General features: G+C 31.1%; 1 protein-coding gene and 1 long non-coding RNA gene across 2 annotated transcripts; both read right to left on the bottom strand.

Moving 5' to 3' along the window:
- Positions 1-1,447: 1,447 nt before the first annotated feature.
- Positions 1,448-15,052, bottom strand: LOC107367950 (uncharacterized). The gene is made up of 5 exons (XM_015935723.3): positions 14,838-15,052; positions 8,344-8,687; positions 5,663-5,804; positions 4,528-5,277; positions 1,448-2,844 (listed from the first exon to the last, which is right to left on the bottom strand). Exons 1-5 carry the CDS (start codon positions 14,965-14,967, stop codon positions 2,276-2,278), a joined length of 1,935 nt encoding a protein of 644 aa, XP_015791209.1. The 5' UTR covers positions 14,968-15,052; the 3' UTR covers positions 1,448-2,275.
- A 1,034-nt stretch (positions 15,053-16,086) lies between these two features.
- On the bottom strand, positions 16,087-16,808 carry LOC107367953 (uncharacterized). The gene is made up of 3 exons (XR_001570020.3): positions 16,725-16,808; positions 16,554-16,658; positions 16,087-16,486 (listed from the first exon to the last, which is right to left on the bottom strand). It is a non-coding gene; the product is annotated as an uncharacterized LOC107367953 (long non-coding RNA).
- Positions 16,809-19,540: the final 2,732 nt, after the last annotated feature.

Raw genomic sequence — 19,540 nt, forward strand, 5'->3', positions numbered from 1 at the left:
ATACAAAAGTCACCTAACTGAATCCATAATAAATTGCTCTGTAATTTAATAAAATGAAAGCAACTGCAGCACATTTTGTTGGAGCAATCAAGTTTTATCAAATATCCAGATAATAATCTATCCCAGGTTAGTATCAGAATTCAATATTTCAGTTATATCTTTGGTTTTACTTTTTCATTGAATTATTTCCATATTTGTTATTGGATTTAAACAGTTGAGTTACATGGATCTTAAGTAAATAAATTAACCCGAAAAAAGGTTAAATGTAAATGTAAAGCTTACATGAAGAGAGGTAAAGTAAAGTAAAGCCAAAAATGAATCTAGAAAGTAGAATCTGGAAAAGAAAAGCAAAATAACAATTGAATTTCCTGATTCTAAGCATGTTATTAGACTAAATATTCAACCAATTTGACTAGAATCAATAAAAGCTACAAATAAGTGATCTGAATGCTTAAGGCAATAAGTTGGTTGAAAAATCTGTGATCAGACAATGAAAAAGGAATGTGCCCTTTGGGCAATTCAAGGTTTCTCTAAAATTTGCTCAATCGTAATTGCAGCACACAGGGAAAGGGATAAAAAACAATTGTTCAAATACAAAATAATATCAAAAGGGTATCATTGATTTATGGAAATTAGCAAACATTGAAGGAATCATTTGAAATGATTAAAGTTATTAGTGAAACTGACGAGCAAACTGAGCAACCAGAAAGACTTGAATCAAGGTAGAGTGAGATAAATCAATATTACAATGAAAGTAAATTGATTTAGTGAACAACCTGACTAAGCACAACCAGAATTACATATTAATTTAATGATTAAGTGAATTTAGAGTTAATTTAAATGAACATGTTTCTCCATTCTTCAAGTGAAGTACAATTTTTGTTATTGCACCAAATATAAATTGCCAATTAAGGCATCATCTGATCAATTAAAAAGGCAATAATAGTAGCCATAAAAAATGCCATTTTTATCATTGTTTACATCTGGACTAATCAAGTTGAGCAATTAAATGAAACCTTGAAGCTAAAATTGATAAATAGAGCAATAATTGAATGAAAAACGATAATAATTGAACATTTCAATGTTGACCAGTTTAGGCGTTGACATTGCAACCCAATCTTTTTATTATAAATCAATAGGAAAAAGGAAAAGGCCGAGATTGAGATTTCACTTTCTGGTCAATCCTGAATTTGGGTTCCATGAAGATAAAAGTCAATCAAGATGCAAATGGAAACTTGAATTTATCATTAGATGATCATGAATCACTTTGATTTAAAGTGAAAACACTTTTTAAAGCTTTACCATTGTTGGTCCATTTGTTTGTCAGCAACTGTTATTAATTGAAAGTTAACATTGAGATTGTTGATTAGGGTAAAAGGTTTTCAACCCAAAAATGGGTTTAAACAATTGATTGTAAACCCAAATGAAGAAAAAAGAAGAAACCAAATTAACTTTCAAAGTAAAATGCTTTTAATTTTGCTTCGATTTTTTGCATCAAATTAAAATTAGGAAGTCAATATGATGATAATAATTGAGATTGATATTGTTCCATGAACAGAGTTATTCATTTTTTGTTTTTGCTCAATTTCAAGATACAGAAATAGTAACAGATTTATTGATTTGGTAATCAGTAAATCAGGAAGAGTATTTACTATTCATTATTATGACACTTTTAATTGCTCCTTACTTGTAATTAAAGTTGCTTTCTTTATCGCAATTCACAAATTCATATCATTATTGACAATCAAAATTTCGAATCACGTTCAACACTTTTCAAGTGAATACGTTTGGCATAATAATACAGATTGTTTGCTTATGTTTTTTTTTCATCATTTTGTCTCTTTGCTTAAAAAGATATTCAAATTATCAAGACAATTTGCCAATGATAATGTCATTTTTATACACAAGTAGTTACATTATATTAACAATTAAGGCGATGACAATTACAATCATCTTGTCGTCAACAATAGTCAATGGTTTTGATTGACAGACATTTTCATTTCTTTTCCAGATTATTTCCAAGAGTTGATGAGGTGAACTTTGAATAAAATTGAACTGGCCAATGTCATTGTCACTGATATCAGGCGATCAGTTTGCTTCAATAAACCTGTTATTGATTTTTTCATTTTGCATTCAAGTAAAAATATATATATATTTGTATTTATATTATGTGCAATGGCTTTGGTTTATCAGGTTGAGTATAAAATACACTTTGGTCTTTGGTTATTGAAGCTTCAAATGGGAAAAACAGTTTTAAGGCGAAACTAAATTAGAATCAAAAATAACTGTTTACAGTGCCCGACATGGCTCGAGGATTAGAGTCTGCCATTAAATGGCAATTTATTGATGTTGGACTGGCTGGTGTAATTGTCATTGGAGCTGTGGGTGGTTGAATGGGCCTACCAAATGAGAGTCGATTACCTGCTCCTCGGCTTAAGCTTGAAGTGAAACTCAATGTTTGACCAGAATGGGCTGGATAGGGAAGTCCATCGGTTATGAGAGGCTTTGAATGAGCACGAAAATCATGGAAACTGTGGTGGGAAGAAGAAATGGCCATGTTTGATAGAGGATCTGCTATTCCAACAGAATGAACCAGAACTGGATCAAGTTCCTCCAACAATTGATCTACCGTTGTGTCATCCAATCCATCAACTTCACATCTTCCCTTGGATCCAGCAAAAGGTGATGACTTTTTAGGACTACAAGGTTTCTTTTGATTTTTTGGTTTACCATTTAAATTAAACCTTTGAATGATTAATTGATTGGTTGAGAGGAAGACGAGAAACAAAAGCGATGCAACAACAATCGACATGATTAAACAGATTATGATGATTTCAGTTTTATCTGTGAGAGAAAAAAAGAAAACGAGAAAACGAATACAAGAAAAAAGGTCAATTCTAGGTCAATATGAAGTACATTTTTTAAATTGAAAGATATTTCTCTTTTCCATGAAAGTTAAAAGTCAACAATTGAATAGAAAGTGAAGATTTTGTGAAGAGAAAATAAATGAAGATAATAACCATTAGAGGTTTGATATTGAATAAAAAGAGTTGCTACTTGGTTTTCATTGTTATCAATTCAATGGCCTTTATGATTTCTATCTGAATCAGTAAAGAAGAGGAACAGAGATGAAATAAGGTTGAGTAGTACAGGGAGTTAACTCAGCCTTTTCTGCCAGAACTGTTGTTTATCACGCAAAGTCTCGTTGGGAGTTTTTACATAGCATAAGAAGATGAACAAGAGGAAAGTCAAGATATTAAGTTTTAATAAGCCTCCTTGGGATTTGCTATCTCAATTTGGTAAGTTGAATTAAAGGTAAAATGGGAAAGTTGTTAAGACAAGATTGTCTTTGAAAATTGAGGAAGAAAAAAAAATAGGAAAAGGAAAAAAAAGTTACTTGAAAGTAAACTGTTGTAATGATAATAAACAAGGTAAAGTGAGCTGATACAAGTTGAATTAACGTTTATCAGGTTACTTGTAATAGATTGAACTTGTTAGGTTGTTGTTTGCATAAATACTCTGGTCAACCAGAGAGTTGTACTGTTAGAGGGTAACACCATTTAGGTCAAAATTTCCGTTCATTTAAAGGTAAAAGCTTGAGTTTACTGTCAAACTTAAATGGTAAGTAATCAAGGTTCATCAAACGTTACATCTTGGAAACGAAGGAAGAAGAAGAAGAAAAAGAAGAAAAAGAGATTCTCTCGAAAAACCACTTTAAATGGTCAATAAAAGTGATCCATCTTATCAATCAACATTTTTCTTTTCTTATTCGTCTTCATCCTCATCTTCATCTCTTCCTTTTCTCTTCTTTTGCCTTAAACTATTGACCCAAAGGTCTTTTGCTCTATTTGTTTCTTTACCTTATTTCTTTGAGTAAGACTTTTCCTCCAACCTTCTTTTTCTTCCCCTTTTACTAAATAGCTATTCAGCTGAATACCTGGGATGTTCCTTGGATAATAACTCTGAACACAAGAAACAATTGTGATAAAATGGATCCAGAATACAAGAGATTATCCAAGATAAATGGTCTTTCAGGGTTACCTTGTTTTACTTTTTCCTTGTTCAAAGCAAACAAGAATAAAAAGGTTATGTACAAATTGACATTAAAGACTTTTCTTTTTTTTCTCTTCTTCTTTTTTCTCCTCTTGTTCTGGTCATGATTACATGATTACATTGATCATTGACAGGTTTCCATTCAATTAAATGGTCCATTGTTTACACTGGTTGTATCAACATTTTTCATTTATCAATTAAAACTCAATCTAATTACTCTAAATGGGAAAATTATTTCATCTCTGCCTTTTCCTTTGCCATTCAAACCTAATTTGTTTTGTCATTAAATAATGTTAATAATTGATTTCCTATTGAACAAGACCAACGATTAAAAAGCAAGTAAACTTGACAATTCATTTTAAATTAAATTATGAAAAGAGAAAAGCAATTTTTCATTGAAAAAACATCAACAATTGGCTTTGGGTGGTTTGGGTGAAAAGCACCAGTAATATATCAAGTTAATTGTAAACTAACCTTTGATAAATTTATAAGCAGATAACCAATCAACCATGAAACCAAGAGCTTTCTTTGGATGAAATAATGTTGACTTATTGTGATATGGATCATGAGAATCTGGTAAACTGGCTCCTAATCCATCCTTAATAGGCACTCGAATGGGATCATTAAGAGATTCCTTTGATTTAAGGTAAGATTCAGAGGAGATAACAGATGATGGAGGAGTCACTTGGGATGATGAATCTTTATCTTCCTCTTCCGGTGCCACTCTAGGTGCTCCCATGTAACCAGAGTAATCAACTGTGGAAGAATCGTAAGATGATTTACCTGGAATCTGTTCATTGGGTGTCACTTCATCCGGATAAATCATTTCACTTGAACCTCCTGGGGATAAAGATGATGATGTTCCTGGAGAAGATGATTTACCGATTGAACTTTTGAGCACCTCACGACGGACACACGCATAAACAATTTTAAGATGAAGTCTAGTTGACTTGGAACAACCGGGTTTATCAAAAGTTTCCCTGTTTGCAATCAATTCACAGTTTCTCAGGCCATTACATGAAGCAACAACTTTTTCAGTTGTCAAACTTATTGAGCATTCCTCATGATTACCTTTTGATGGTGATGATGATCCACCCTGAGGACATTCAACTACACCAGTTTTAGTTGATCCAAAAAATGCAGAGTAAATCATGATCCGTTGATACTTTTTACATGATAATCTCATCTTGTTATCTTCACAAACAATTTTATTGTAAAATGTATCTAAACTCATCATGGAACGTAATTGAGTGATAAAAGCATAAATCAATTATGAAAAGAAAAAGAAGAGAAGAGAAGAAAAAAATCAATAAAGTTTTACAGGAAAATAATAATTGTGATAACATGTAAATACTCAGAGCTATTCATGATTCTGCAAGAAACAAGAGTTATTAATGCAATTGTTTGTCAAGTAATTTATCACTGAATATGCATATTATCATTCATTTTTATCACTTAAATATACTTGTGATTCAATCTATTATTTCATTCCCAGCTTTCCTTCAGGGAGTCTTGAGTAAAGTTATTTTTATGTTTTAGGTGTTGGTGTAAAAGGATAATTCAAATATTTACAATCATGTTATCATAATTAAGGTGAATCAATACTTACTTGGACGACATTTATAGGCAACTTCAGCATACTTTGTGATTCCTGGACAAGGGTCAATTCCTGCAAATGATCCAGGGTCAGTCATTATTTTACAAATTTGCTTCTCTCGACAAGCTTCTTCCACTTTGTTCAACAATGAATACTGCCAATTAAAAGTGAAAACAATTAGTAAATTGTAATTTCTTAAAACTTTGTGACAAAGTTTTTGGACCAATTGAACATTTTCATGTTTATGGTGATTATGGTAATGTTTTTGGGTGATGAAAATGGTAACATTATAATTGGACTGAATTCCTGTAATCAGCATTATCCAACTAAAAGTCCATTTGGTTTAGTGAATTAAATTGACCATAACGTGAATCTTGCCTTATCTTTCATCTTCAACATGAAACCTCAGCCAAAGAGAGAGAAGAGGAAAAATCTTTACTTTTCATCATTTTCTTGCTTCTTCTTCTTCTTTTTATTACTGAATTGAATGTAATTCATATCAATATAATTGTCCGATTATCATAGACACTATATCATGTTATCATCAAGACTGTCCCTTTTCTTGGCCAAAACTCAAGTGTAACCTTAATGACCTTAACCGAGTGAGGCATAACTAATTGGGAATAGATAAAAAAAAGATGAAATCTGACAACTGAGTCCAAGTGCTGAGTGGACATAAAATATATCTATCATAAGGGGCAGACAAAAGGAGAAGCGAGAAGAGTGGACATCATGATGGACCCCAAATGAGTCAATGTTCAAATCTTTTTGTTTATTGGTAAAGAAGAGCAAGTGTAACATGAGCTTCAACTGAAAAGATGCAAACAAGATGAGAGGAGGAGAAGAAGAAGAGCAAAGATGAAGATGGAAAAATGTCATTTGAAAGGAAAATGCATCAGCGGTTTTTGTATTCCAATCGTATTAAAGTGTTGCTGTCTAAATCAGTACAAATAAGTCAATAGCAATTATCCTTTTCCCATTAAAAACGAGTCGACCAAACAAGGTCAAGGTCAAAATCTGGCGCTGTAAAAATTCCCGCTAAATGAGTCTCAAAAAACCGTTGGTAAAATGAGATGAAACAATCGTCTTAAAGATTTGCTTGAAAAGCATCAAGACAAAGAAATGATTTTTCAAAGCGAAAAGTTACATTTTGCAATTTTTGATTTGACAGAGAATTGAATTCTAGGTGGAAAAGGATGAAATTGAAACATCAACTTGAATCTTGAATTTCATTTTATCTTCTTTTTTGCCCATTAAATGTTAATCTTAATGTTCATTGTTGGCAACTTTGTTTCTGAATAACTTTGAGAGTAACTTTGAGAATGAGCTTTAAAATGGAAAAGGAAAAGTTCATCTGATTATTGAACTGAAAATTAGAAAAGATAACATTATGATAATTTAATTGATAGATGAATAAAATGGTGAAGACTGTTGATTCAAGTTGATTGATTGTTGGTTAAATTGTTGCTACATAAAAAGGAGGAAAATAAATTATCGTTTTGGGTGTTACTTTTCAAATTATGAATCTTGAATCAACGTAAATGTGAAAGTGAAGATGAAAAGATAAAGATACAGCTAAAGATGCTGGATGATGATGAGGAAGAAGAAGAGGGGGCGAAAGGAAAGGAAGGAAGGAGAACAGTCGAAGACAAAAAAAGCTTCAAAATGAAATAACTAAGAAGGATTTAGTTGGTTGATTCTGTAAGAAAAACAAACTTTAAAAAAGACTGTATTTTTAAGGCTTTTTCATGGTTTAGCCAAATTGGTGAACAAAATTTAATGCTCAAGTTACCCTGACATGGTATTTATTATTATAATATATCAAACAGAGTAACTCTGCAACTCCCAATCCTTATCTTTACCTTCGCGATCATCATTTTCATCTTCACTTTTCATCTTCATCACATCATCTTTATCTTACTCGAGAGATCAACCAATTAAACTTGCACGGTTAAATAGACTTCCAAATTTGGCGCAAATTTTGTTGGGCAAAAAAACAACAAAAATGACGAACTTTTGAGTTGCTTTTTTTCTGGTTTTCATATTTTTCAATATGACCTTTTGTATGACCTGATAATAGACTTTGTATCCGTTAATTAAACGGTTCCCAAGTTGAACAATTGAACCAAATCTCTTTGGTGTGTTATTAATAATATCATTAATTAGCTGGTTTACTATCTTTTTTAATTAATTAGCAAATTGTGAACAGTAATTAAAATTGACCAACAAGGCTCAGTTGATGGTTCAATGAAAAAATCATTCAAATGTTGAGTATTTTTAAAGGAAACGGAAAAATTGAATTTGTATCATTTTCTTTGCTATTTTTCAATGTTACTTCACTTTGATGTTTCCATGAGAAATGACAAATATCTTTTCAGATAATTTAGTGAATTAATTTCATGGTTATAAATGTAAATTTGTGTTGCTTTACATATTATTTTCAATATTTTTATCCCAAAAACAGAGTAACCTAATAAATTAGAGTGAAAACAAAAGTCCATTTTAATGGGAAAAGAGAGATTCAGGTTTTTTGATAAACATTTTCTTGTCTCGTTTTTTTTCACTTCTTTACTATTAATGGTTAATAAAGATAATTTGTCTTCTCTCAATGAGATTCAAATGAAGATGGTTCATATGGTGTTATTGGGAGTGGTTTAAAGGTATAAATGAAGATGATAATAATGAGGAATTACCTTAAGATTATCAGTGGTTTGACAGTCTGGTTTAGAGTGAATTGCTGTTTGATTGATTAGCTTGGCTGGATCATAACTTGATGAAGTTGCTTCCAAAGCAATCATCTTGGAGGGATTTAAAGGTGAGCTTTTATCATTATGGGTTGGTGATGAGAAAGATGATGATGATGATAGCTGATGATTTGTTGATTGTTGGCAAAGGTTATTGGAAACTTGTGATCCCGTTGTCCGTCCATAGTTAACCAAATAAATGTTAATCACGGTATTGGGTAAACACTCTAATATCAACTGTTGACCATCACAGGCGTGAGCTTGAAAGGTTCGTAAACTGGCAGATAGAAGAGCTGTTGATAGAAAGTAAAACAAGATGAAATAACCAAACTTAATTAACATTTCAACCGGAATGGTCAAGGGAATAGCAATTAGATGTTGGTAACATTTTTTCCCTCTTCTTCTTCTCTTCTCTTTCCTTTTTCTGTTTACAGTTATTTGGATGGCATCGATTTTTTGACTCATCGACAGATGATTTACCTTCGATACTATTTAATGTCGTGATGAATATGATGAAGGGATGAGGGTGATGATGAAGATGGTGATGGATCACTTTGGTTTATGTCAATTCCCTGCTGTGAACAAGCAACAGCTACAGTTGAATGACAAATCAACTAGTCAATCCAATTTTTACCTTTTATTAATTCAACATCAATTGTGCATAAAAATGGAAACAATAATTACAAGTTAAATTGATTTCATTTCAATTATGGAAACAATCGAATTGGGACAAAACTCGAAAGTTAATCATTTTCAGTGAAATTAGGTTTGAAGAGAAACACAGAAAGTCGGAAAATTATTTCAATTTGAAATGCCATTTAAAGTGTGTTTGCATTTTACAGCTTAAACCAAATGGTTAACTGATGTTAGTTAAAAATCTGGTTTCAATTAGTATTCATACGCTTGCGACTTGAGCTAATTATCAATTGAAAGCTAATATCTGAAAGTGAATAACTTATGCAAATTTATGTTTATCATGAAAATTGCATTAAAGATCACATTGTTTCAACAGCAATGTTTTCTGTGCATGGAGTGTGAAAAAGGATTATTGGTAAAACATGAAATTTCAATGAAACCTTTACCTAGGATTAGAGGATAATATGGTGTTGTTGGTGAATGAAATTTGCTGATCATTATTAATATAGTTATTTGATGAGGAGAAGGCGAACCAAAATTGAAAGGTTGATTGAAATTGGAGTAATAAAGTCGAGATAATTGATCGGCATAAGCTGCCTTCAGAATATTGATAAACGATGATTAAACGTAACATGACAGTTTCGGTTTTAATCAATGGTTATCATGTGAAAGTGATAAACAATAGACAGCATTGATGAACGCGTTAATTATCTCAACAATATAAGACAAAGAATCAAGAAGAAAACAAAAAAGTTGAATCAAGATGAATAAAGATGTTGCTTGTAAAGCCAAATGGCCAACATGATACAGAAACTTTTCTCACTGAGTAAATGGTGAAAGACTATTAATAAATGTTGATGAAAATTTGGCAAAAAGTTGGCAAAAACGGGAAAAGTAAACAAAATAAATATGAATTCTGGAAAAAGGATAAAACACTCTTGAAAAGAGATAACTTTTAATCGATTTTTGTGTTTTCAGTGATTCCTTATGGTTCTCCTTCATGGTCTTTGTCTTTTCTCACCCAACAATGCATAATGGATTATGCTTTTTGGTCTCTTCCTTCGTAAGACAATTTATGGGTTTACTCATTAAATTGAACCTTCAAGCAAAAAAGGCAATATCAATGATTGATCAATCTCATGAATCGAGGTAAACTTTAAATAACCCGAATCATCACTGCCTCAAGTCATGGCAGAAAAGGAAATCTTTGTGTGTCAAGAAGGTAAATGTGAAACATTTTACTCAATTTTCATTGTCTATTATTGATAGTTAAACCATTGAACAAGAAAAGGAGGAAAAAGATTCATTGAGATTTGCAAATGAAAATGAAATGAAAACTGTAAAATGCTAAAGTCATTAGTAAAGATTATCTGATAAAATGTTGAAAATGGCAAGATGAATGGTTACAAATCACGAAATATTTAAATTGCAATTAATTATTAACTCAATATTAATATTTAATTGGATAAATGGGAAAAGCTTCTTACTCTTGTGAATACAATTTCAATCTAAATTGAACAGATTTACAGTTTACAGTTTTTTACGGTTAATCTGAAACATTAGTTGATCATTAGAGATAATGAAGCCTGGCATTTACTTGAAAAGGATAATCAACTTTAAGATATTTACATGTGTTCATCAGCATCCTTCATCTTTTATTTGTTTGTATTACATTTTGAAACAAATTTCATTCAATTTTGGCCAAAATATAACCAAATGTGCACCGGATACTGAATAAACAGAGAAGCCAATTTATTTACAGAAACTAAAGGTTGTTTATACATTTCAATTAGTTGATTAAAGTGGAGTTCACTTGATTTCAGATTATTGAATATACAAACAGAACTGGATTCAGAGTAAATCAGCATCATTGGTGGCCATTTCAAGGTTATAATTAGCTCTAGTTAATTGAATAAACAATTTAAACTGTTAATAGTTGAAAACCATTCAACCTTTTTTTTCAACCAATTTCACCAATTTATCAAATTGTATTGACTTTACTTTAAATGTTTTAAACAGTTTTCAACATTTGCGAGAATCAATTTAATTCTGAAGCAGAAAATTGAATATTTTTCAAAGTTAATCCAACAAAAGAGATAATCAGTTGAAATAATCCATTTAACAGTGAAATTAGTTTACATCGAGTGAGTGAATTTTTTCAACATGGAAAATGTTATCAATGACTTCGATCTGGAAATAAGCTTAATTCATTCTCCACTTTACATGATAGCTATTCAAGAATCTCATGAGGGAAACAGAAGATATGCTAACATATTCCAAGGATTACCTGAATATTCATATGAAATGTCAAGATAAATGATACTAAAGAAGCCAGGTTCAGTTGAAGTACAACTTTGCTTCTTCCTTTGCTTTTTTCTCAATGATTTATGAATATGAAGAAGAGTAAAAAAAATTGAACCAAAAATAAGGTTAAGTGCAATGGAAGAGAAGAGATGAAAATGGAAGAAAAAAGTTAACCAATTTGACGATAAAGATTATTGAATGACCCTGTAAAGGTGAAGCATTATGAGACATTTTTTTTCTTCTAAAAGTTTCAAGAAGAAAAAGGTTTGAATTTTGAAACTCAGGCAATGGATTTAGATGTTTCAGGCTGAGCAGAGGTTTCAGGAATTGAATCTGTTTAGGGTTTCACTCAGATTTGATTCACTCAATTGCCTTGAACACTTTTGCTTCTTTATTTTCCTCCCTTACCTTTTTTTCCCTGGTAAATTGAATTGTTGAAAGCAATAATCACAAAATTGTTACCTACTGATAATTAATTGAATTATCATCAAGTTTACCGTTTAATTGGTTCAACAGTTGAAGCAAGTGGGGATCATCAATTAATCCCTTTACTTTTGTGCATATAATTAAAGATTGTTAATGTTGCTCTGATAAATGAACAGTGAATGAAGAGAGAAAAAAATTGTCAATGAAATGAACGAGAAATGGAAAGATGAATGTTAAATTACCTTTCAAGTTGAACTGAACAAAGGGAAGATAAATTTGTTATCTAAAGAAACTAATGGGCCAACTACAATGAACAGTTAACAAAAAGTAACTGAAAGAGTGAAACAAAAAATCTGCTGAAAAATGATATGATTATGTTGATTAAAGTTCATTGTTCACTGAGAATCGACATGATATCATGGATCAATCGCATTGCAAATCGACATTCACTTTGAAAAGTTGATCAAAAATTTTGTCCTTTTCGTCAACAAAATTTGCAAAACTCATCGTCTAATTGATTAATTATGTTAAAGTTGCCAATGAACGTTTTGGTTTGTTTGGATGATAAATGAACTTTTAATTCAATATCTGTCAATTATTGAATTTTGGGTGAACAATTTTCTCGCTCTTTTAGGTTGATAACCTTTGAATGTGTTTTATGGAAGCATCTTTAAAAAAAAGGCAAAGATGAAGATGAAGAGAAAAGGTTTGAAAGTAAATTGTCTTGGAAAATAAGCAAACAAAAAGATGGAGAGATAAATGATCATCTCGTAAGGCTTTCAGTTTTTAGGCTAAACTCGTATTTTTAAGGAAAAATTATTTTCCAACCGAAACTTACTGGTTTCACTGTTTCTCCTCCCAAAACCAGGGCTACTTAATATTATAAAGTTTAGTCTTTTTTTGCTCTTCTTCTTCTGACCCAAACATTCCTTCAACCCATCTTTGCTTCTCATTTATCTTGCTCATCACTTTCATCTCAACTCTCTCCAATCTCTTCTCACCACTATTTAACATGTTTCACTCCTTTTTTCAACCCTTTCCACTATCTTCATCTTCTCTCATCTTTATCCTCATCCTTTTTGGCCTTTTGTTTATGGTCTGATGCCTGGAAACGATAAACAAACAAGATGAATGTTAACATCCCTTTGGTTCATTTGACATCATAACAGACTCCTTTTGTCACTCCCAGAGTCCATTGCACTGGCAAGGAGTGAAACACACACACACACATCATTATTCTCGAGCAACAATTCAATAAATATTTATTAATAGTTGCCTCAACTTTCATCGGATTAATTTCTTGTTCACTTTTCCAAATTTTCATGGAAACATCACTGAATTATCATCAATGTTTGCACAGTTTTTACTCTTCTTTTCCTTCTTCTTTTCATGATCACTTTTGAAATAAGATGAAACTCACTGGAAACTCAAATAGAAACAGAAACTATTTAATTGGCTTTTTACTTGGAGTTAAACTTTAAATTTTATACTCTACGTTGAACATGAAACTTGTGTAATAATAGTTTTCATGTTAAATAATAAAAAAGGTTGTCATGAATTTTTTACACCAAAGAGAAGAGACTGAAGTTACTCAAATTCACCTAAAATTTTCACCGTTTTTTTCTTCATCCACTTTTCTACTCAGAATAGTGCAAGGAATTTTGAAGAAAGAAAAAAGTTTATAAAAAAAAAGATTATGACAGCACAATTTAGTGAAGGAACAGAGGAAAGGATGAGGAGAAAAATATTTAAGTGAAATATTGAAGTAACTGAATAGGCTTTAATGTGCATCTCATGTTACGAGTGTTTCAGTTTGGTTCATCAATTGAAATGAAATAATCAAGAAAAATTGGCTTTATTCTTGCTTTTGCTTCTGTCTGCTGTTGTCAACATTTGCATGATAAACAAATAACATTGTCTTCTCAATCTTTTGGGTGAAATATGTTTCCAATAAATGAGCATATTTGCCTTTGTTTTAACAACACCACATTTCAATGGAACAAAATTGTTACACACATTTACAGATGACAGAATTATTATCATCATCATTATTGTTCCATTGATAAGGTTGAGAATATTTTTGCTCCACATTTTTCCATTTGATAAATCGGTTAACTTTCCTTTTTTTCTTGCCTTCACCCTTCACATTACCTGGCTTAAATGTTTCTCAGTGTTGTACGTTTTTTTGCTTACTTCTGTATTAAATTCAATTCTTTATCAGCATCATGAGTTTTCATTGATATTTCTTCTTCTTCTCACCCTGAATAAAATAAATCATTCTAAATAGTTTTTACTTTTTTTCTTCTTCTTTTTCTTCTTCTTTCTCTTCAAACAAATGATTCTCTTTACTGGTTTCTCTTTGCCATGTAATATGTTCCAATAGAGTAACCATGGATGGTTAATCATTTCTGTTGATGGCAATTTTTGTCTCTAATACATCAGTTAAATGGATTCAAAGGGAAACAAACAAGAAAAGGGAAGAAGACGAAAAAATAGAAAACAAAAGTGCGAGAAAAGGAGAGGATGACGATATAATGATGACGGATGATAATGATGATGATGCGAGATGAGATGTAAGAGAGAGGAGAAGAGAAGTGAGATGAAAAAAAAGTAACCTTTCTGTAGATCAAAGCTGACAATATGATTTGGGTAACATCCAGAAACATTTGCGAATGTGAGACAAAACGAAATTTATTTAGATTCAATTTAAGCCGAGTGATTAGTTAAGTTTAGTTTGGATAGGTCAATGTTCCGATGGAGAGAGAGAGAGAGGAAGGAAGCAAGATAAAGGTAGAAGAAGCAATCTAATCAGATGATTAGTTTAACTTTGATTAACAATTTAAATGCAAAATTAAGTTTACAGTGAATGGTGAGAGGAAAGGTTGAAAACACTTGAAACACACATTGACATTGTTTGAAATTTCATTTGATTTGCAAATGATGACATAACTGAAGGTCTGTGAATCATGTGAATGATTAATACCATGAAAAAGAAGAGATAAAAGGAGGAAAAAAGAGAAAAAAGAAGACGAAAAGAGAAGAAAAATGAGGAAAAATGAGGAAAAAAAGAGACTTACGGAGGTTACTCGTTTCCGTTATTTGGATCAATTGTTGGCTTACGGATAACAATACAAGAATAATTAAGTTGACATTCACTGGAAATTGTTTGGCATAATTGTATTTACACTGTTTAAATGAATAATCCATACTTAATAGATTAAATGTTAATAACAATTGAGAAGCAATCACTTTCTGTTTGGCTTTGACTTCATCTTGCTTAGGCTGTCTCCATAACAAAACTGAATCCAAAAGCTTTGGAGGTTAACTTAGGTTAGAGAGTCTTGATGATCGATGTATCGACAATCGATTTTGTGCAATCGATCTCATCACTCGAATCATGAATAAACATGAAAATTGATTAGTGAATAAAGTTGATGAAATGAATGAAAATTGGGAAGAAAATTCTTAATTTGGAAAAATGTTCTTTCAAAAAAAATGAAAAGAGAAACTTGAACAATATTGATTTTGTGATTCATAAAGTTATTCATTACATTGGGTTTTCTGGTTTAAAATGATTGACAATTTGTTTCTACTGATTGGGTTCAGTAATTGACAGAATTGATTAAAGTGATTATGATTAGCGGCTATTTTCAATGGTAAATAATCTTGACTCTCGGATTCATTGTGATATTATTATATTGAAAGGGAGAGTTGAAACTGTATCAAGTGATATCGGGTTTCATGTTGAACAAGGTTTGATGTTACAATAAGGATGAAGTTCAATCGATTAACCAAGTAAACATTATCAAATTTGGATCAACTCGATATTTTCCCCGAGATTATCTGCATTCACAATGAACCATGAAAAGAGCATGAAAAGTGAAAGCATAAGCATCTATAAATAGTGAGGACATTGGACTTGCAATTGTCACAATCAAATTTACTATTAAGTTCATTTTTAATCAATAAGTTATCATTTCTTCTTCTTTTTCTTATTTTTTTTGGTAAAAACATTTATTACAAGCTGAACACAAAAAAATATGAGAAAATGATTATTCTCATGTCATGATGAAAAGAACGTGAAGAAACTTGAAAAAAAGAAGAGAAAAGTTGAAAAATTGGAAAAAATAAAGTTCGCTATTGAAATATAACTGAGTAATTCCCTGAAGCTAAGCCCGTTTCAACAACTTTTTTCTTCTTCAATTGAATTACATTTGGCGAATTGAACTTTTCCTCTTTTCTTATCCAATGTATCGGTTATTTATCATTTGAATAGCGCACAAGTTGAATCGATAATGATTAATGAGTAAACGTTTGATTTATGAGTTAAGTTGAAAACATAATTTAATCACAATTAACCATTGTTTTTACATGACGATTGATGATATAAATAATTAAATATCCATGAAAGTGACACAGAAGTAAAAACAAGAAACAGAATTAAATTTCAACTTATCAAGAGACACTTGATAGGCACAATTCAGTTTTGGTTCAATGTGATGTTCATGTTATTTTTATGATAAAAATAATTCCAAAGCAATGATATCCAAATCCCGATGAAAGTAAAGTCCTAATCTCACGAAATCAGAACCTTTCAAGGCTTCCATCCATGGCTCTTCCATCCATGACCAGAGTGACCATGATGACCATGACCAGTAGTCTTGTCTCGGGAATCATGGAGTTCAGTCCATCCCTTGTCGTGTTTACCCCAACCGCCATGGTGAACCTAAAATCCCAAAAAGAACCAATTAGATCGAACATCGAACAAATTCAAAAAAAAAGATCGAACTTACATCAACTTTGTATCCGATTTTACCGTGTTGATGGTGTCCCCAGTGTTTGTCTTCCTTCCATGAGTTGGCAAAGACGGTGGCGATGAGGGCGAAAAGAGCGATAACCTGTTCGAACAAGAAAATTATTTTTTAGTAAAAAAGTTTTTTCTTCAAAAGTTAAAGTTAACTCACAGCGAAAAGTTTCATCTTTTTGTTGGTGTTTGTTGGTTGAGTTGAAGGTTTAAGATTTGTTGTTGTTTGTTGTTTGTTGTTGCTTGAACTGATACTTTCATCGATTCGAGTCGCTTGGTTATAAACAAAAAATGGCAACAAAGGCGGAGGCCAATTGTCGTGAAATGGACGCTTGTTGTGAGCTAAAGTGAACCTCCTTCCGAACCCTTGAACGCCTTAACTGTTATCGATAAACGGTTAAAAAAGTAACAACAGTAAAACAGTTTAACCAATGATGCGTAAAGTAAATCAGTTAATCAGCTTTTTGCTGATTTTATCTGTTTACATTTATCTTTACATTTTTACCTTTTAACATTAAATTAGCATAAAAATAATTGTTGATATTCACAATTGTCACCAACGTACCTTGATTGTTGATTACAGTTACTCCAATTAGAAGCCGGGTCTACCTCAAATCACGTTATTATATCCTGACACCAGTAAACATACATTTTTGACCTAAACTGCAAACAATATTATGGTAAAGTAATTTGCTCAATAGCAAGTAATTAAAGATAAATTAATGTTCATTACAAAAAGTAAATTCAAAGTGTCGATGCAAATTAGTTGACAAGAAAAAAAAATATCAACAAGTTAATCAACAAAACTAATAACTTGTTTTTTTTCACTTTGCTTTACTTTGCTTTTTTACCCAAATATTAGTCTTGAGTTTCGTTTCCAATTCAATGGTTTTCAGTTTGCTTTTCAATTTACTGTTTTCACTCGAAACCAACGGAACTAATTAACCTGGACTTTTATAATTAATATACATTTACTAAAGCCATTGGCTTTCCCTTGATTACCTTTAATTTTAACCAAATATTTAGATTAAGTTCAAGGACTAACCTTGATTATTGTCTATTTAAAGGACCTTTAATATGTAATTAAAAGATATTTAATGTCAACAGTTTCCACCAATTCAATCAACTTCATGATTGAGTGTCATCAATAGCAAATGGTGAAGGGACAAGTTTAAGGTTTCATAACTGATTCAGTTTTGCATGAATTTAGAGGATTTCAATTTCTTAATTGTGAATATTGCGAAGCAATTTAGATTTGTTCAGATTACAATTTACATTTGAGATTTCAATTGTTGGGCAAACATTGTTAAATATTGAAATCTCTATTAATCCTCAACAGTTTTAATCTTTTCTGATTGTCGTTGAAGTCAATTGGTTAATTCAATTTGTAAATGCGATTATTTATTCATCGAAAGTGTAATCGATTTGATTTTTTTGATCAACACAATTTTTTGGATCAAAACGAGACAATTTTTGGATTCGTTGACTGGTTCCAATTTGAATGAAAAAATATTAAAAATTGACTTTTTTAAGCATTCGTTACGATGAGTGAAGATTACACAAAATGAGATTTTTGATGAAAATTGAAATGAATGAAAATTATTCATTAGGTTCTTTGAATAATGAATATTGAAAATTTCAAGTCATTTTAATGATTAAAAGTAAATTCGGTCTTGAAACTTGCTTTCAAAGTTACTCATCAGATGGTAGACTCATTTGCACCTTTTGAACAATTAATTTCCAGATTCTCTTGAAATGGATAAGTCCAGTGGGTGCAGCTTGAATGGCTCAATATTTCACTTTTATCTTTGAATCATTAGTCGATTGCCTAGGGACACCTTCATTTAGAGAATCAACTATCTCTAGTTTCATCCAGTTTCTCAACAGAGTCAGCACATTTGGCACGATCTTGTGACACATCCTTAATCAGAGAAGAAGAAAGTTTCAATTGAATCATCAAAATGTTATTCTGTCATTTATTCACTTGAAAGGTAATCTGTTGAAAGGATAAACTCATTAGAGCTAAAAATCACCCAAAAATGTAAAAGAGTTTTTCATCATTTCAGTAAAATCGATTCAGTTTCCAATTGATTTACCGAGGAATTTCATTCTCTTATCATTTTTCATCACCTAATTTCAAAAAGACAATCATTTGGAAGTTTAATTTTTTGGAATTTCTGGTTTTCGGTACAAATTGTATTCATGTTCATAGGTTGAGCCCATCAAGTAGTGCAGCTTCTTGAACAATCAAATCATCTTTGATTGCTATCGAAATATGGAAACTATTAATCGTTAATTATTACATGTCAGTGAAACAGGTTAACTTGAATTAAATTGTTCCAATTTGTAAATGGGAAAAGAGTAACAATAAGTTTTTGCCGATAATTACCTGACTTTTTTTGTTGAACAACATCGGGTTATATTCAGTTAATCTGATTAAATTTAGACATCAGTTAATCTGTTACAGTTTTCAATTGCAATTAACTTGTCACAAAGTGTACTTTTTGATCTTGATTAACTTGAGAAACAATTTGGCGACAATTTTTGCTCAACATTAATCTGATTCAATTTGAAAGCATTTTTGACCAATTTTACCGAATCCAGTCCAATCTCAATTAGACCAGTTTGCATAAATTCAAGTGTTGCTTCAACGTTTCATTAATGGTTAACACTTATTGTTATAATGAAGTCATGAATATTGAGAGAAGCTAACAATTAACTCGATTGTTGCTGAAATAATTGTCAAAATGAACCTTTAAATAGCAAGTAAAGTCAATTAGTTGTTTCCATTATTCAAATGATTGTAACAACATTCAACTTTGCTTTTAAAGGTGAACAATCAATTGATTGCTTTTCCTACCTTTTGTCAATGTTGTAAACATTGAAATGGTTAAACTGTAATTGTTAAGGAATCATCTTAATCATTGCTTTTAATTGTTTAATCAATTTTGTTTTTCCTTTCAATTTGCTCTTTTT

Source organism: Tetranychus urticae, chromosome 2 (assembly GCF_039701765.1).
Source record: "Tetranychus urticae isolate SD_2017Ah chromosome 2, NJAU_TeUrti_SD_1.0, whole genome shotgun sequence".
Taxonomy (NCBI): Eukaryota; Metazoa; Arthropoda; class Arachnida; order Trombidiformes; family Tetranychidae; genus Tetranychus; species Tetranychus urticae.

What these genes read in the sequence shown, in the direction of transcription:
- LOC107367950 (XM_015935723.3), bottom strand. Translation starts at nt 14,967, where the DNA reads ATGGATTATTCATTTAAACAGTGTAAATACAATTATGCCAAACAATTT. An exon ending in AACGGAAACGAGTAACCTCC is followed by an intron (nt 8,688 to 14,837) that starts GTAAGTCTCTTT and finishes TTCTATCAACAG; the next exon opens with CTCTTCTATCTGCCAGTTTA. An exon ending in TGCCTATAAATGTCGTCCAA is followed by an intron (nt 5,278 to 5,662) that starts GTAAGTATTGAT and finishes TGATGAGTTTAG; the next exon opens with ATACATTTTACAATAAAATT.